Source organism: Caenorhabditis elegans, chromosome X (assembly GCF_000002985.6).
Source record: "Caenorhabditis elegans chromosome X".
Taxonomy (NCBI): domain Eukaryota; kingdom Metazoa; phylum Nematoda; class Chromadorea; order Rhabditida; family Rhabditidae; genus Caenorhabditis; species Caenorhabditis elegans.
The window spans coordinates 5,523,480-5,540,720 of record NC_003284.9 but is presented as its reverse complement, the minus strand read 5'-3'; the positions used below and the strand labels follow the sequence as shown (position 1 = coordinate 5,540,720).

At 39.4% G+C, this 17,241-nt stretch overlaps 1 protein-coding gene and 6 non-coding genes across 15 annotated transcripts; 3 read left to right on the top strand and 4 right to left on the bottom strand.

Moving 5' to 3' along the window:
- Positions 1-445: 445 nt before the first annotated feature.
- Positions 446-652, bottom strand: C54G7.12. Its single transcript, NR_071072.1, has one exon. It is a non-coding gene; the product is annotated as an Unclassified non-coding RNA C54G7.12 (non-coding RNA).
- On the top strand, positions 515-646 carry C54G7.8. The gene has a single exon (NR_071073.1). It is a non-coding gene; the product is annotated as an Unclassified non-coding RNA C54G7.8 (non-coding RNA).
- A 121-nt stretch (positions 653-773) lies between the features above and the next one.
- On the top strand, positions 774-885 carry C54G7.9. The gene has a single exon (NR_071071.1). It is a non-coding gene; the product is annotated as an Unclassified non-coding RNA C54G7.9 (non-coding RNA).
- A 699-nt stretch (positions 886-1,584) lies between these two features.
- On the bottom strand, positions 1,585-1,975 carry C54G7.15. Its single transcript, NR_071070.1, has one exon. It is a non-coding gene; the product is annotated as an Unclassified non-coding RNA C54G7.15 (non-coding RNA).
- A 229-nt stretch (positions 1,976-2,204) lies between these two features.
- lgx-1 (EGF-like domain-containing protein) lies at positions 2,205-15,598 on the top strand (the record flags this gene model as incomplete). 9 transcript variants are annotated; one of them, NM_001373304.2, is made up of 31 exons in its annotated part: positions 2,260-2,305; positions 2,353-2,464; positions 2,879-2,994; positions 3,045-3,250; positions 3,294-3,696; positions 3,789-3,941; positions 4,085-4,222; positions 4,305-4,448; positions 4,850-4,956; positions 5,002-5,311; positions 5,365-5,496; positions 9,480-9,560; positions 9,611-9,696; positions 9,749-9,893; positions 9,943-10,092; positions 10,672-10,760; positions 10,806-10,927; positions 10,976-11,283; positions 11,341-11,451; positions 12,508-12,662; positions 12,708-12,789; positions 12,840-13,106; positions 13,150-13,296; positions 13,353-13,487; positions 13,538-13,675; positions 13,723-13,849; positions 14,129-14,245; positions 14,293-14,446; positions 14,493-14,756; positions 14,899-15,126; positions 15,191-15,379. In NM_001373304.2, the coding sequence occupies 31 exons, from the start codon at positions 2,260-2,262 to the stop codon at positions 15,377-15,379; spliced, it is 4,962 nt and encodes a 1,653-aa protein (NP_001360724.1). The 9 variants fall into 9 exon arrangements, with proteins under 9 accessions (NP_741796.2, NP_001359928.1, NP_001360724.1 ...); NM_001373305.2 differs by having other exon boundaries at positions 9,943-10,395; NM_001373300.2 differs by lacking the exon at positions 3,789-3,941.
- On the bottom strand, positions 6,237-6,386 carry C54G7.14. Its single transcript, NR_071069.1, has one exon. It is a non-coding gene; the product is annotated as an Unclassified non-coding RNA C54G7.14 (non-coding RNA).
- C54G7.11 lies at positions 15,341-15,546 on the bottom strand. Its single transcript, NR_071068.1, has one exon. It is a non-coding gene; the product is annotated as an Unclassified non-coding RNA C54G7.11 (non-coding RNA).
- Positions 15,599-17,241: the final 1,643 nt, after the last annotated feature.

Here is a 17,241-nt window from a genome sequence, read left to right as displayed (position 1 = left end):
GTCACCAAAATGAAAGTATGTTTCCTTATTTCTCATAAAATTCCTATGACTACTTAAGATTCCTAGCATATTGATCTCATTGATCCGGCCCTTTCTCATTCGAATTTTGTTCTACAAGAAAATTATATCCGGTATTGTCTTTGCCCTTTGCTCTCTCTCCAGCTACTTTTTGACATGTGTCAAAATATGGGCATTGTCTTGTTTGTACAGTGTCAATTACTCCCTCCTTTTCACCTTTGAGACTATCCCTTTTTGGCACTATTGACCCTCAGCAATAATGGCAAACATATAGTAATTGTTGAATATCCTATGCGATAAAGTCTAAGAGATACCAAAGAATCACTAAATTCAGTCATGGTTTTTTTAATCCATGCTTGTTGGCCAATACAGGCTTTCCTCCCCCAAGTGGGGGGAGGGGGAGGCAGGGCTCTCGGCGAAGGCTGGTCAGCCAAGAGGTGGATGAGATAAAGAATTTTCGGGTATATACACAATCAAACAAGGCATTTCGAAAGTGACTGGAGAGCCCATGCCTCCCAAACGGTCTGTGTTTTTATTTGTGGGCTCAGAAGGGTTGCGATCTGCCGAGTGCTGAAGATTGCCTCCCCTCTCAGTGTATTATTCTTTTATCTCATATGGATCGCAGCTCTTTATTTCTCATTCTATATAAAGTCACGATGCCAAGTTTCTAGTTTCCAAATTTTCCTCGTCTATCCGATTTTAACTGAGCACATCTACAAAAAAAAGCACACTGTTTTCTCTATCAATCGTGCGAATTATAGTGATTAATATTACGCGCCGTGCGGTCATCAAAGCAGCTTAAGGCAGGCGCGTGAATTGACTCCTGTTCGCTGGTATTGAAATTCGAGACTCGAGCATTTTGCCTAGCGGTTTCCGCTCGTTGTCCTTTCTCAGAAAAATTGAGCTAACTGGTTCAATTGTATGTTGTGTTTGACCACCGGTTTGTCTGTGGTCGACTCTTTCCTGTAATTGAGATGGGAACGTTTTGTACAAGACGTTCTAATTCCCGGCGTTAGTAGTTTTTACCTCTCCTACGTTTCTATTCGTCGCCATTGTTTGGCTCGGACAAGCGCCAATAGTTTCATATTTCGTAGACCTGAAATCTCGTTGTCTCATTGATCTGTGGAATAAAAAAAAGTCCACCACGGTCCCTGTCTCTAGTTGCATAGCTATCAATCTTCATTCATTTTGTAGGGTGAATTCCTATGGAACATCCCGGATGTATTTTGGAATCATGTCTTCTCTATTGTTCCCAATTCACACCTCGTTTCACAAAAACCAACACCTGTAGGTTTCTAAGCCGTTAGTTCAACACTTGTTGTCGACTGCTTCCAAATAAAAAAAAAACTCCCGAAACTGAGCTTTCATTCCCATTCTCGTATGATCTAAACTCCATCTCCTTGTCATAACATCACGCACCCTCTTTTCTCCTCACCATCTCTCTCTCATCCCAACTTTTGTCGCCGGTATATGGTCACCACATTCGGGAGACCCCTCTTTCTCCCACTTATTGAGTCAATATCGAGTTGACCAACCCCAAACGACGAGGGTGTTAAAATCCGAGAAGAATAGAGAATAACTGTGGGCTGTGGACTGCGGTGACTCCTCGCGCAAAAACTAAGAACACCTCTCGCTAGTGCGCTCTCACCGCGTTCATCTTATCCGCCAGCCGTCTCGACTATCTCTATTGATACCTCTCGGTGGGGTCTGCGCCAGACTGTAAACAAGTAATGACACCCGTTCGTATGCAAACCAAATTTACCCTTGTCTCTGAAAAAAATTGTCAAGTTTTAAGATTTGAGCTTCTTGACATATTATTATTTTGGAATAATGCATAGTTTTTCTCAATACACTTGGCGAAAACCTTAAAGACTCCCCATTCAAACTATCTGACTTATCGGTTACCACTCATTTGACCGGTGCTCTTTTTAATGTGATCCGCCCTATTGCACAAGTACAAGTCATCTTGAGGCACAGCCGAGATTTGTAAACATGTTGAGTATGCGCACCGTAAAATGACTTCAATAGTACTTGATACTCATGCACTTGCTTCCCTTTTTCAATTCGTTGTGACTTGACCACAACATCTCACTTCCGTATTTGAAATTGTGCTCAGAAGTAGAATTACTCCTTATTATTATTTTTATAGATTTATTGTAAACTGCAATACCCTATTAAAAAATTTCAGGCTCGCCAACGACAGAAGATCTAGCGGGAACAATCAGCTTCAACAACATAACGATGCGAGTGCTTCTCGCTATTTCAGTTATCTATCACATAACTATAGGTGAGTTTTGTAGTAATTTATTTTAACAATGCACATTAAATTTTTAGCTCAACAAGTGGGAATTAATGTTCCATGTAATAAAGAGTTAGATGGACTTCTCACAGCGGATCCAGATGGAGACGAGCGTGCATTCATGAGTTGCCAGGGGGTGGGAGTTGGGTAAGTTAGCATAACGAATTAAATTGTATGAAAACTGAAATTTTAAATTAGTCTGGAAATTTCTGAAAAGTGTGATTAAAAGTAATATTTACACAACAATACAGTGCTACCCAAAATGGAACCCCCTTTTGATTTTGTCATATTTTCAAATGAATATAACTCAAAAATTAGAACAGTTTGTGAAAGTGAATTCATTTTTATATAATTTTTCATTGTTTGTTTTCATTAACTTTTTCTGAAACTATAAGCAAAAAATAAATGTATAACATATACAATAAGGTAGGTTTCTCCGATAAAATTTGTTTTCAAACATCTTTCTGACGTAATTTTCTGAAATTTTAAAACTTCATCCAATATTAAAAATAAAAATGATTCTCCTTAGTCCATTAAAACGGATCTTTTGATTTCCTTCAGAACAATTGGTTTCTGGGAACGGAAACTCTGCCCGAACAATATGGTATTTGACTTCATCAACCAACATTGCAAGGAACAGAAGAAAAAAGCGCGTAAACAACAAAACCTGAGTATCGGTTAGCTTCTGGTTACGCTATTTTTGTTTTTCAATACCATTCATTTCCAGCCATTCTCAACAATAGTTGCGCAAACGGAGAAACTTGTATCGGAGGTTCTGTGTGCGATTTGGACACCCTCCGGTGCATGTGTCCATATGGAACAACACCAAAACTGGACACTCTGTCTTGTGAATCTTCGCAGCCACCATTTGTCTCCGCCACCGTTGATGGACCAGCTCAATTTTTCAACTCATTCTCAGGCGGAAATGGAAATGTTTGTGGTTAAGGGGTTCCCACCTCAATACGATTATTTTCAGAGAAACAACCAAAACAATGGATTTATGCCATTCGGCCAACCATCCGAGCTTCCAGATTTCCAACCAAACAATAATTTCAAATATGGAAATAACTTTGGACAAAATCAAAACTCTAATAACAACAACAATGACTTCAACTGGAACCCGAACTTCAACTGGAACAATAATCAAAATAACAACAACAATAACGCGCCGAATAAGCAAGCTCCGATGAATAATGCTGGAGTTGGAGCCACTACTACACCAGATTTCAACCCATTCCAGCCAAATCCAAATCAGCAGTTTGTGTTCAACTTCAACAAAAATCAAGGAGGACAAAACAACCAGAACAACCATGTGAATAACAACAACCATAATCAAAACATCCCAGTTCTAGAGAGTAAACCTAAGGTTGCCACTCTTGGTAAGTGTTCACTTCCCAATTTATTTCCTGCACGTCTATTTTATTTTTTAATCTTCGGTTTTCTGTACTTTTTGGTTTTCTCCTTTTTCTAGCGATTCCTGGTGCTTCGTGTAAATCCAACGAGATTTGTGTGGGTGGTTCGATTTGTACTCTTCCTATTGGAATTTGTCTCTGCCCTGGTGATTTGGAAGCTCGTGAAGGAGAATGTGTTTTGCCTGCTGCTTCGACTATTTCTGTTCAAAAGGGTTTCTTTTTTATTCTTTTTTATTTATTAGTTTTGGAACTCCGTTATCAGTTTTAAAATTATGTTTTAAAATTTAATTTTTTGAACCACACTCAGTTCTCCTTTTTTCCTACTGCCTATGTATGTGACAATTTGATTTTCCAGTTGGAATTGGTGCACTGTGCTCTGATCTTGCTGAGTGCGATCATGGAAGTACCTGTGTTATGGGAAGATGTACTTGTGTTTCCCCACTTGTCCAGCATGAAGGAAAATGTGTGCTCCGTCAGCAACAAAAGATCGTCGGTAAGTTCGAATGTTTCCATTTCCTTCACTGCTTTTTGTTGTGCTTCTCGGAATGCATTTAAAATCTCTTTAACACTTTAAGGTCCCGGCGAGTTGTGCGACAGTGGAGAAACATGTGGAAAAGGAAGTATTTGTGACAGTGTGATACCCGTTTGTGTGTGCCCAGCTCAAACTGATTTGAGTAATGGAGAATGCATTTCTGTGCCCGCCCCAACATCACAACCTGGTTCGTAATTTTTTAAAATTTCATTAAAAAACGTATTAAAACTTTTTATCCTATTTAATTTTCACACGAGAATGTTTTTAACATATCTAAATGAGAACTTCATGCTTTAAAATTATAAGCTTCGCAAGTAAAAACTACAATTTAAATTGAACGCTTACTCAAAACTTCATTTTAAATATTTTAACCTGATATTTAAAATATTGAAACGCATTTATATGGTGAAAAAATGGCTTTCTTTAAATCACTTTAAAACTTTTCAAAGAATATTGGTCAGGTTCTATGTTTGAACAAGTGGCACAAACTCAGCTTTCATAAAATCTGAATTGCCATGTTTAGTCAGTTTAGCATAATAAAAAATGACTTTTAATCATTTTCCAACATTTCAACCTAAAAAATTACAGTGCAAGTAATGACCCCACCACCAACTCTGCCACCAGTTCAAGTTCCAATTCAAACTTTGCCACCACAAACAAGGCCTCCACAGCTTCCACCAGTCCAAATTACTCAGGTGCTCAGTGTTTTCTTTGTATTTCCCTATATAACAAATTTTCAGCCTCCAATTCAAACTCCGGTACAACCAATTTTCTTCCAAACAACTCGCCCACCGATGCCAACCTACGCTACCACGCCGGCTACAACTCAGTTTATTCCAAAGCAAATTTACACTACACCTCCACAAATGCCAAAGAACTCCATTAAAATTAACCAAATGAAGATTGGCGGTAGTAAGCAAGCTGGAGTTGGTGTCCGCTGCTCTTTGAACACTGATTGTATGATCGGAGCCTACTGCAATGGAAACACCAATCCACCATCATGCCAATGCTTGTCAACTCATGTGAATATCGAAGGAAGATGCGAAAAAGGTTTGTATTTGGGACTTCTTCATCATCTATTTTCTGGTTTCTTCTCCTTCTAGTTATCTATCCGGGACAAGTTGGTTGTCGTAGTGACTTGCAATGCCACGCTGCCCATAGCGGCACCCATTGTATCGATCGGATTTGTGTGTGCCCGGAGGGACAGAGAGCGGTTGATCAGACTTGTGTCTCAGGTTACTTCTTATTCATTTTTCAATCTCATCCTATAATCTAACATTACCCATTTCTCACAAACAGGTACCTCATTCCCTAACCAACCTTGTGGATTCTCCTCGTCTAATCCGTGCTCCAATCAAAGTGTGTGCTTCCAAAACCTATGTATTTGTCCTGATCGTTACTTCCATAACTTGTCTACCCAATCCTGTGACGTAATTTTTCCTGAGCATACCGAGTGCTCTAAAGCATGCTTTTACCCTCGTACTTGTGTTAACAATATCTGTATCTGCCCTGATAACGTCGACTGTTCACTTCACTCGCTTCAATCTGAAATTCGTTCAAAGCGACAAACGGAGGGGTGTAAACAGAATCCGGATATATGTAAAAGTAGAAATTCCATTTGTTTTCATGACATATGCCAGTGTGCACCTGATTTTCGTGAGAAAAATGGAATATGTGTACCAAAAAGTTATAATTCCATGACTAGAAGCTCAACCTGCTCAAGCCAAGCTTTGTGTCCCATTCATTTCATATGTGAGAATGAAAAGTGCCGATGCGAATCTGAAGAATTTAATATTGTGAGTTTATTATATTATATGTAACTTGAAATAATTAGGTATATTATTTCAGAAAGGAAACTGCCAGCCAATTCAATTTTATGGCGCATTTAAAAATATCAACAACCAGTGTTCCTCCAAAGATAGATGTGCCGGTGGATCAAAGTGCAAAGACGCGCTCTGCCAGTGTGTCGACGGAGCTGTCGAGCTCACTGGAAAATGCAAACAGTTTCCTGGCGGTCATTGTTCAAACGGCGAGATGTGTTCCGGTGGCAGTAGCTGCTATCTTGGCAAATGCCGGTGTGATCCCTCGCGTACACTGGACAACCAGCGATGCGTGCAAACAGCGGTGTCAATCGGATCAACTTGTCGTAGAGGACAGCAATGCGTGAACGGGGCCGCTTGTCGGTTTGGGATGTGCATGTGTGTATCGAAGACTGTCGCTGTTCTTGGCAGATGTGTTAGTGGAGAGGCCGCAGTGGCAACAAGTGTGACGCAAGTGATCAATAACAAAGTTGGAGAAAACAAAAACCCAGGAATACCGTGTAGCCTACAAGATTTTTGTCTGGGAGGATCAAATTGCCAGGATGGCTTCTGTCTGTGTGATGACGACTGGATACAAGATAATGACAAATGTGTTTTACCCACAACTCAAGAAACGTCCTCCACAAAAAATGAAATCGATGATGCTCTGGAAGAAACCGATTGTAAATCTGATGATGTCTGCCCAGTGAATGGAAAATGTGTTAATGGAATGTGTTTATGTTTGCCTGGGTTCAAATTAAACGGAGAAGTTTGTGAAAAGGAAAAAATGTCATTTTCTTCCCATCCTGGAAAAGCAACTCCTGGTAGTCAATGCACGACATCTTCGGAGTGTTCGTTCCGCACAAAATGTTCAGAAGGTGTGTGTCGCTGCAAAAAAGGAGAAACCATCATTGATTCAACGTGCAGATCGGCCATTCACCATGTGCTTCCAGGTTTGACATGCGATCCATCGAACGGTTATGACTGTGTTGGAGAGTCAATATGCCAGTACGGGGTGTGTAAATGTAAACGTAGACTCGTCAGTGACGGACAGAAATGTGTCCCAATTCATTTGGCACTGATGGTGATTCCCGGCAAATCTTGTGCCAGCGGAGAACCTTGCGGAGGAGGATCATACTGTGCCAAAGACGGGATATGTAGATGTCCAAACGATGAAGTGGCGGATGTTAATAAAAAATGTGTGAAGAAAAACTCCGTTATCTCAGTTTTCAATAAAATCAAACCAATTGCTACGACGTCAGCTCCTTCAACAACTACGACCATGTTCACCATCACAACAACTTTGGATAACTTTTATGTACAAAGAAAAATTGATGAGCTTGAGAAAATGGAAATGGAGTTCAAGAACTCGATTCCAACGGAAATTGAACCTCCAGTTGTTCACAGGCCGTCCACATCAATTCTAGCAGGGCACCAATGTACACACAACTCGGAATGCCCATCATTTTCATTCTGCTTCTCAAACTCGTGTAACTGTATGGCAGGATTCCGCGCCACGTCTGGAATATGTGAACCTGCGATTGCAGTTGGAGAACCATGTGTGACTTCCAATCAATGTTTTGATGAGTCGGAATGTGTATTCGGAATTTGCACGTGCACTGGTCCAAATTGTAAAGACACGAAGATGGCACATCCTGGTGAAGATTGTACTTCTCTCAAGACTGTCTGTAGTTACAACAGTTACTGCAGTTTGATGAGTAGTGTCTGCGAATGCCCGTCTGGAATGGCAACGAAAGGAACTAAATGTGAGAACACATTCGAGTCAATTGGAAAGGATTGTGTTACATCACGAAATTGCCAAAAGTCTAGTTACTGTGATAATGGATATTGTGTCTGCAAGAATGGACACAAAATCGGGGAAAATATGTGTTTCAACAGCCCATCGGAATACAAAAGTTTCAGCATTCTCCCATTTGATAAAAATATCGGGCAAAACACACCGCTACAGAATACTTTGAAAAATGAGTTTCGAGGTCTTCAAGAAATAAGCAACGACGGCTTGTTTCATACATCAACTAAATGGCCTGAAATCCTATCTTTTACCATGATACCTCCTCCACCCGATACTAACCTTCCTAACTCCAATTTACCTCAAGTCTTCTCAAGTTTCCCCATTGTATATGGTGCAAAAACTGTCGCAGAGGAAGAGAATAATAGTACTATGAAATATAAAATTGCTTTTCCCGGCGAGTACTGTGGCACTGGCCAGGTGTGCCTCGGTAATTCTGTCTGTGAAAATCAATTTTGCCGATGCCTCCAAGATGTAGCAGCAGAAAATGGAATTTGTCCTCCACAGGTTGATAATCTGAGAGTTTTGGGACTACAGCCTCTTGGAAAAGAATTTCGATTTAGCGAAGGGAAGAAAATCGAAATGAGAAGAACATCTTCTCTTCCTCTTGAAAACTGTCAGAATGAAGAAGTTTGTGAGAACAATTCAACTTGTCAGAGCATTCTTGGTCTTGGCAGGATTTGCCAGTGTGTAGAGAACACGGTTTTATGGAATGGAAATTGTGTGATAGTCGAAGATTCCTATGATCTTACTCCAATTGACGGAAACTGCGACGAAGATTCAATGTGTCTGTCTGGAAGTGAATGTGTAGACGGAAAATGCTTATGTAGCGATGGAAAACGTTTGATCCTTGGTATTTGTGTATTTATCGCATTACCGGAAACATCTTGTGAGAATGGTGAAGTATGTATCAATGGGTCTGTTTGTGGTGATTCAAATTGTGAATGCACTGAAAATACCTACAACCATAATGGAAACTGTGTTGATATTAAATTGGACGAATCCCTGATTTTGCGCCAAGAAGTAGGCCAGGATAGCGATGAGAAGGATAGCGAATCATTGAGCGAAAATAACGATAATGAAGAAAACTCGAGAAGTTTAGTTCGCCGAGAGCTTGCTTCGATTGACTGTGCAAATGATCAAGAGTGCCAGCCAAACTTCAAATGTCAAGAGTATGTATGTGTTTGTGATAATAGTACTGAAAATTGTCTGAAATCAATTGTTGATCTGAAAGTTTCTGTTCCACCGGGCAGTGGTTGTAGTGAAACGCGGAAATGCGGAGGCGACTCCATTTGTTACAAGGACTACTGCGTGTGCAGCTACGAAGACCTTCCCGAAAACGATCAGTGTGTGTCTCGTGACTGGCATATTGGATTAGGGTTTCAGTGTAGTACTGTTACTAGATGTCGTGAAGATTTAACATGTCTTGGTGGAGTTTGCATGTGCAAGTTTGGTGATGTGAAATGTGACCGTAAGTTATAATTTTCCTACTGTTATCTTTCCTACTGCTATCCTACGAACTAATAATTTTGCATGATCTTAGAAGTTTTTGGTATTGTTCATGTACCAACCTAAAATTCACAATTAACGTTTTAATCTTCTTTTTCAGCAAGTGAGCCAGTAACATCTCCACCAGGAGGTTCCTGCTCAAACCTTCGTGAATGTACCGGTGGATCAGTTTGTAGAGAAGGTAGGATTTATATTTTTATGCCTATTCGTTCTATAAAATTTTCGTTTTAGGATGGTGCATTTGCCCAGATCCGTCTATGATTGTCAACCGTGGAATTTGCATCCAATCGGGACCCAAACCAACATTGCCACCTAGAGTTAGAATACTAATTTCTAAATTTTCAACACCCACACTTCTAATAATTACAGACGCCAATCCCACAAGTTCCATTGCCACCACAACTACCAATTTCTGTTCATGTGCCACAAGTGACCATTACAAAAGCTCAGCCATTCATCACGGAAGCTCCACTAGCTCCACAAGGCAAGAAAATTGTGCCAGGAGGAAGATGCGGTTTGAAGTGTCTCTTCTCTGTTCTATCATTAACTTTCCTTTGTTCTAGGACCTATTGATGTGTGTGTGGGTGGGAGTAACTGCATTGAAGGGTTCTGTCTCTGTCCAGCAGGTCAGCAGCCTAGCAATAGCGGGCGTTGTGAAAAGTTCACAACCACCTCAAGACAAACCACTTTGCCGTCGACTACCACAACTCAAGGTACCACGACCACCACAACCGCACCACCACCAACAACCAGTGTGTTCTCGTTTACCATAGCCGATTTGCTAAGCACTCGGCGACAGCCCGCTTTTATCGAAATTCCAACGCATGTTCCTCTAACCACCACAGCTATACAGACTGACGATGAGTGCACGGCGATTGGTTTGATCTGCAAGGGAAATACCGTTTGTCGTAACAAATCCTGCCAGTGTCCCGAAACCTACGTTCTCCATCACGACGGATGTGTGTCACCGGAAGAGGCTGCACGCAGAAAAGCTCGTGGAAAAGCTCGACATGAAGGTTTGAAAGTTTGCGAATTGAATGAAATTCATAATTGCTTGGCGTGTTTGCAAGTGTTTTGCTTTGCAGTGTTCTATTTCTCACCTCAGAGTTCTCAGAGTTCTCATAGTCCACTTCGATCACAAAATATAGAGTTTACAAATCTCACTCTGCTTACAGTAGTACTCGGCACGCACTCAGCAACTGTTTGTTCACATTGACGAAACACTAGTTCACGAGCTTTATATGCCTTTTCAAAAACAAGAGAGAAAACGAACAAAGACATTCCATTTTTAGCTACCACCGCAAGATTGTACTCAAAACCAGGAGAGAGCTGCACACAAGGACAGACTTGCGTCGGAGGAAGTGCTTGCTCATTCAGAAAGGTAATCAAAAAAAGGGCAATATAGATGTTAAGTGAATCATTTCAGCTTTGCGAGTGCCCACAAGACAAGTCAGAAATCTCACAAGGACAATGTGTGACTCCAAGAAAGTTGGAAGTTGTTCCAGGTGCATCCTGCAACGCCAACACGGTTTGCACCAAGGGAAGCACGTAAGAACTAGTTTAAGCTTTATGTATATCAATTATACAATGATTCAGTTGTGAAAGCGGTCTTTGTCGTTGCCAGCCAGGTTATATTGCTGTTTCTGGTAACTGTGTGGCTTTGCCAATGTCAACTACCCCCAAGATGAGGGTTATCGCCAAACCACTTGAAAGCTGTGAAAATGGCGAAACTTGTGAAGGTGGATCAAACTGCGATTATGATACTGGCATATGCATGTGCCCACCTGGCCAGATTGTGTTCAACGTTCAATGTATGCCACCACCGACTCAACCACAAATCACCACTAGAGTCACAACACCAGTAAAGGCAGCGCCAGTGGTCACACCGAAGCCAATCCATTCTAGTGAGTTTTTAAATTACCATATCAGAATATATCCAAATTAAATTTATTTTCTTGCAGCTGACTGTGAAATAGATGCTAATTGTGGAGAGAACAAGATTTGTGTGTCTGGAAAATGCAAGTGCAAACCGGGATTTGTTGATAACTCTGGAACATGTGAGCCGCTTGAAGGTACGTTCAAAATCCAATCACTGATCCTGAACCTAAACCTAGCAACTTGTGTGGTTTGATAGTTTTCTTATTTCCCAGATTCAGAATTACCTTAAAAACCAACCACGTTTTTTGGAGTGACGAGTTGTTGGTTTTGTTGTTATCCTCCCGTGTGCACTAACTAAACATTTCAGATATCGACGTCATTGAAAGACCGATTCCCGTGTCCTACGCTAAGCATAAGGTGGCAACGTTGTCTGAAAGAATGATGCCTAGAGAACAAATTGAACTCTCTAACGTGGAACCAGTCTCATTTGTCACTCCAGCACGACAAGAATCTCAAACACAAAAGCCGCGAATCGTCGGACCACCAATTAGGCGACCTCGCCCGAAGAACAAGAACAGTGGAGGTGGATCTGGTGGCAGTGGAGGCAGCGGAGGATCGCGAGCCTACAAAACTGGAAATGGAAATGGAAACTGCCCACCTGGAAATGAAGCGACTACCGATGGCAGTGGAAAACTAATCTTGTGTAATGGACTAGAGCCCAATTGCCCGCCTAGGTCCTACTGCTACATTACTTCTGGTGGTTTCGCCACAGAAGAGTACAACTGCTGCAAGTCGTGGTAGACATTACAATTGTATAGTTTTCTGTAACATGACCAAATTTCTATTTTTTGAGTTCACATCGAGCAATATGTATTCTGGTAATAGAAATGTTGAGCTCAGATATTAAATATTTATCAAGTTTCTCAATCCCCATCCTTATACACAAGAGTGCCAGAGTGTAACTAATTTATTGATCCAATATTCTGGATCTATGAATATCTTTCTCTTCCCTTATCACAATTACATCATTACACACACACACACATACGTTTTCATTCAAAAAATCTCACTGGTGATAAACAAATAACTGTAATCTGATTCAATTTTTTTGTGTCTCTGAAATGTTACCCAATTTCCCGTTTTGCCTTTCTCTCCCATCTTGAAATCTTTCTCCCACATCCCCACAATACTAATTGTATTACACGTGTGGATTATGTATTTTTTGCAAATTTCTAAATAAACGTTCAAAGGTATCCGTGGAAGGTCATTGAGATACGGACAGGCTTGTGATCGTTATCAAGACAAATGTATCAACGGAGCAAAATGCATTGATAAAATCTGCAAGTGTGCTCCAGGATTCCTACTAGCACCAAATGGCTGGTGTGAAGGATTTGACTTGGCTAAGGTTGATGGAAGCTCGGTTGTGTAGATTAAAAACCTTGATTTTCAGGCTATTGAGATTAATAAGCAATCTATTGGAACAACACCGCCAGTTAAAGCCAATCGCGTTATTCAGACTAAGATGCAACAAGGTTTAATTAACACATCTTCTGTATTTTATTGTATGCTTTCTTGCTTTTAGTGTATACTACATCATCTACTATTTCATCTACAACCACTTCGCCAGCTCCAACTCAAAAACCCAGAATTGTTCCAAAGGATTTCCCAACCCCTCCATCGAATATTTTCGGATTCCCTGACAGGAGAACAACCAAAATTGTGCCAAAGGTTGCAGCTGTTGGATCAGCTTGCCGGCCGATAGATATTTGCCTTGGCGAAAGCGTGTGCACAAATGGATTCTGCCATTGCCCTGAGAATTACATCCGACAAAACGGGCAATGTATTTCCAGTGAGATTTAAACTTTACAGCGAAACTCATTTGATTATTTCAGAAGAGTGCAAACATAAAGTAGCAAAAGTTGGAGAGACTTGCAAAAATGGAGAAATATGCGCTGGTGGCTCAATTTGTGATTATGACAGAAAACGGTGTATTTGTGCAGCCCAACATGTTGCTATCAGAGGAATTTGCAAACAGAAATGTAAACGACATCACTAATTTTTTAAAAATTCATAATTTTATGTGATTGATTTTCAGCCGCGCCAGCATTTGCCGCGCCTGGAGATACTTGTAGTATGCGTGAAAAGTGTACTGGAGGTGCTACCTGCTTCGAAGGAATGTGCACTTGTGATGATCATCACTTCGCTGAGGATGGCTATTGTAGACCAATTGGTGAGCCACAGTTTATGACATCATATTTCTAAAAATAGTCATGTTTACAGAAGCGCGCAGTTCAAAAGTGCAGTTCGTGAATGGAGCCGGATTGAGGTTCTCGTCTATGCAAGTACCGAATAGACAACGAGCTCAAGCGTGTAATGAAGCCGAGTGTAAACTTCCAAACTGCTTCTGCACTGAGAACGGTACAAGGGAAATCATTTTCAATGTCTATAAAATGTACGAATTTCAGGAAGACGAGCTCCGGGTGGTCTCCGCCCAGATGAAACACCACAATTTGTTGTTTTGACATTTGACGATGCTGTAAACGGAAAAACGTTCTCAGATTATAAGAAACTTTTTGAAAATGACGTTTTGAAGTAAGTTTTAATTAAACATATATCAAAACCAAATATCACAACAAAACAGTGAAACATATCTAAGATGTTTATAAGTTTCAGGTGAAAGCTTTGGTAAACTACCAATATTTCTCGAAATTTTAACCTTTGGATACTTTTTCACAGTTATACATGTTCGATCTTGAAGAAGCTTTAAATTTAAAATAAAAAATTTCAAAAAAGTGATTCCAAACACTTTATCGCTGAAAAATACAATGTTAGTTATGAATATAAATAATTTTTGGTATCAATAATTTCCAGAAACCCCAATGGATGTGATGTGAAAGCAACGTTCTTCATTTCCCACGAGTGGACCAACTATGATGCTGTCAACTGGCTTGTTCAGAAAAATATGGAAATCGCCTCCAACTCCATCTCGTAAATATTACATCTCACCCGATATTTCTTTTAAACAAACATTTTAGACATGAATCCCTAGAAAATGCAAACACAAACCGGTGGTTAAACGAAATGGATGGGCAACGAAGAATCTTGGCAAAGTTCGGTGGAGCTCCTGAAGAGGAAATTGTTGGAATTCGGTCGCCCCAACTTGCACTAGGAGGTGATAATCAATTTGAAGTGAGTTTCAAAATACTTAATACAATTTCAAAACAATGATTTTCAGATGATGATTGGAGCCGAATTCTTATGGGACAACTCAATGTCAGCCAATCCTGGCATTCATGGGGAGCCGTTCTGGCCACAGACCATGGATTACCAAGTGGCTTGGGATTGTAATGAAGCATCGTGTCCAAAAAGTTCATTCCCAGGAGTTTGGTCAGTTCCGTTGAACCAGTTCTACGGTTCCTATATGAGCCAAATCGACAGCTTCAGAAGATCGAGTATGCTCCGAGCGGCTGTTGATTTGAACAATACTGTTGATGAATTGGTGAGAATATGATATCGGCAAGTTGCCGCAACCTCTTCGGTGGCTTCAGCAACTTCTTAAGTCATGTTTACTATTAGAAAACTTTAGAAACTTTCCCGCCAATTTTAGTAACTTTCATTTCTAAAGACATAAACTATTTTAGGAAGAGATTATAACGCGAAATTTCGAACGAAGCTACTCAGCAAACCGAGCGCCATATGTATTATCGTTGAACGCTGACTTCCTTCAACTTGGTGGACATAATAAGGGAATGAAGGCGGTGCAGAAGTTCTTGAATAGAATGTCAGCTCAGAAAGACGTCTACATTGTTACCATCAAACAGTTGATCGACTGGATGAAGCGGCCGGTGCCAATTAGCGAGATGAAAAGTGTACGTGGAAAAGTTTTTAATGTCATATTTCAACCAAAAAAATTCTAAATGTTTTTTTTTTCAGTCCAAAGCAGTTGGCTGCCCAATTACCTTGTCTTTCAACCGGAACCCGTCACTATCGACCTGCGACATACCTAACAAATGCCTTTACAGTACGCCGTCGTTATCCAGCCAGGAGCATCAGTTCTTGACATGCTTGCCATGCCCAACTATGTATCCGTGGCTGGAAAACCCAGCCGGTGGTATAGTCTAACTCATATTATTATTATTACTATTAATATTATTTTCGTATTTTCCAAATATTTCTCTTATTTATTCACTTTTTTTCTAAATATCATGTTACCCATGTCTTTCACGTGTATGTATTTACTGGAATTCAACCCCCTTCATCTACTTAATGAAAAGTAGCTTTCAAACCTCTGAGATTCTAATTTAGTTGTTTTTATAATTTTAATAAATTAATTTTGTTTAACTTTTGAATATTTAAAAATTCTTCATACTGGAAAAAATCATGTGAAAAATAATACAAGTCAAAAGAGGAGTACAGTTTTTGGCTAATATACTCAAAATTCCCCAGTAAATGCATTTTATAAGGAGACTTCTCAAAAAGAACTAAAAAGTGTAATCCCGGTTTTAAAGTTCAAGGAAAAGAGCTTAATTTAGGTGAAATTTTTAATTTTGTCACTTTAATATTGAGGATTTTATTTTAGAGGGAATTCAAACAATTGAAAAATCGTTTTTTTAATTGACTGTTTTCTTTTGTGGTTTTTCTGAATTTAAGTCAATTTCATCATTTTAAAACGAAATTTCTAACCACGCTACTCCATCTTTAATAATTTACGAAATTACTCAAAAGCCGCAGTTTTTAAAAAAATCGCCGACACTGTATAAGCTTTTACTTTCCCATCACAGAATGAGCTTGATCATCATACAAAATATATGTCATGGAAATATGCAACGTTTTTTTTTGCTTTCTAACCATTTTCTAGTTTCAATTTTCTGCAGTTAATGAAAGGAAAACCCAAGTATTCCATTTGATAAGAATCATTACGAGAATGTACTTTCCCCTCATTACCGCCCGCTCGACCCTTGATCGGCCTTCACTCCTTATCAGCCACGCATTTAACAAATATTCACGCAAAAATGATAGATGAACGGCCTTCCGATTAAAAAAAGTAGTTTTGGCGCGTTTTTGAGTGTGCGAGAACGTGATCAGGCTGAAAAAGATTGCAAACTGCTTTCCCCGAAGACAATGTGGGATGCAAATTCGCTCTAATATCAGGGGTCACTGACGGTATGCACAGGCGTTTTATTGAGCAATGACGTTGTCTTTTGTTGTGTCATTGATTTCTGGCCCTCTTGTTTTCTGTTTTTATGTTTGTTTTTGTGAAATACTAGACCCTTGCAGGTTATCACAGAGGGTGGGTCTTTGAGTAATTTAAAATGAGAAAAATATTTTCAATGAAACTTTTAACGAAATTTTTTAATTTTTCCATTTCAAAATCCAGTTCTTTTTTATTTACTCGCACTCTCAAATATAGCTAATGTACTTTGAAAAAAACCTTTTTAAATGTTCACCAAGGAAAAAAAGTAGCTACAAACGATCACTCTGAATCAAATAAAATTTGATCTGGTTTCGGGTCTTTTTTTTTTTGCAAAATTAGTGATCGAAAATTTGTTTTTAAAGTTTTTTCAAGTATTATGTTGTTTTTATAATGTTTTGCAATCAAGGGAAAATTTGGGACAAAAAAAAAGGTTTTCAAAAAAATCTGATAATTTTAAAAGCGTCTTAAATTGTCTCCTTCTGTGTAAACCTCATCAAAACCACATTATACTCAAAAAAAAATTTAATGAGAGTTTTCGTTTCCTGATTCTTCTATAGAATAAGGATTTGAAACAAGATTGGTTTTCTAGTTCAAAGCCCCCGTATACAGTTTTTGTTTTGGTGAACTTTTCAAATGTTCTTTCTTCAACTGACATAGGTTTCGTGTATTTAGAAAAAATTTTAAAAAACGTAAAGCTTTTCAGATCAGTTTTTAAATTTTTTACCATTTCTACAAATTTGGAAAAGTTTCTTATCATGTTTTTGTACGAACGCAAGTATTGCTATACAAA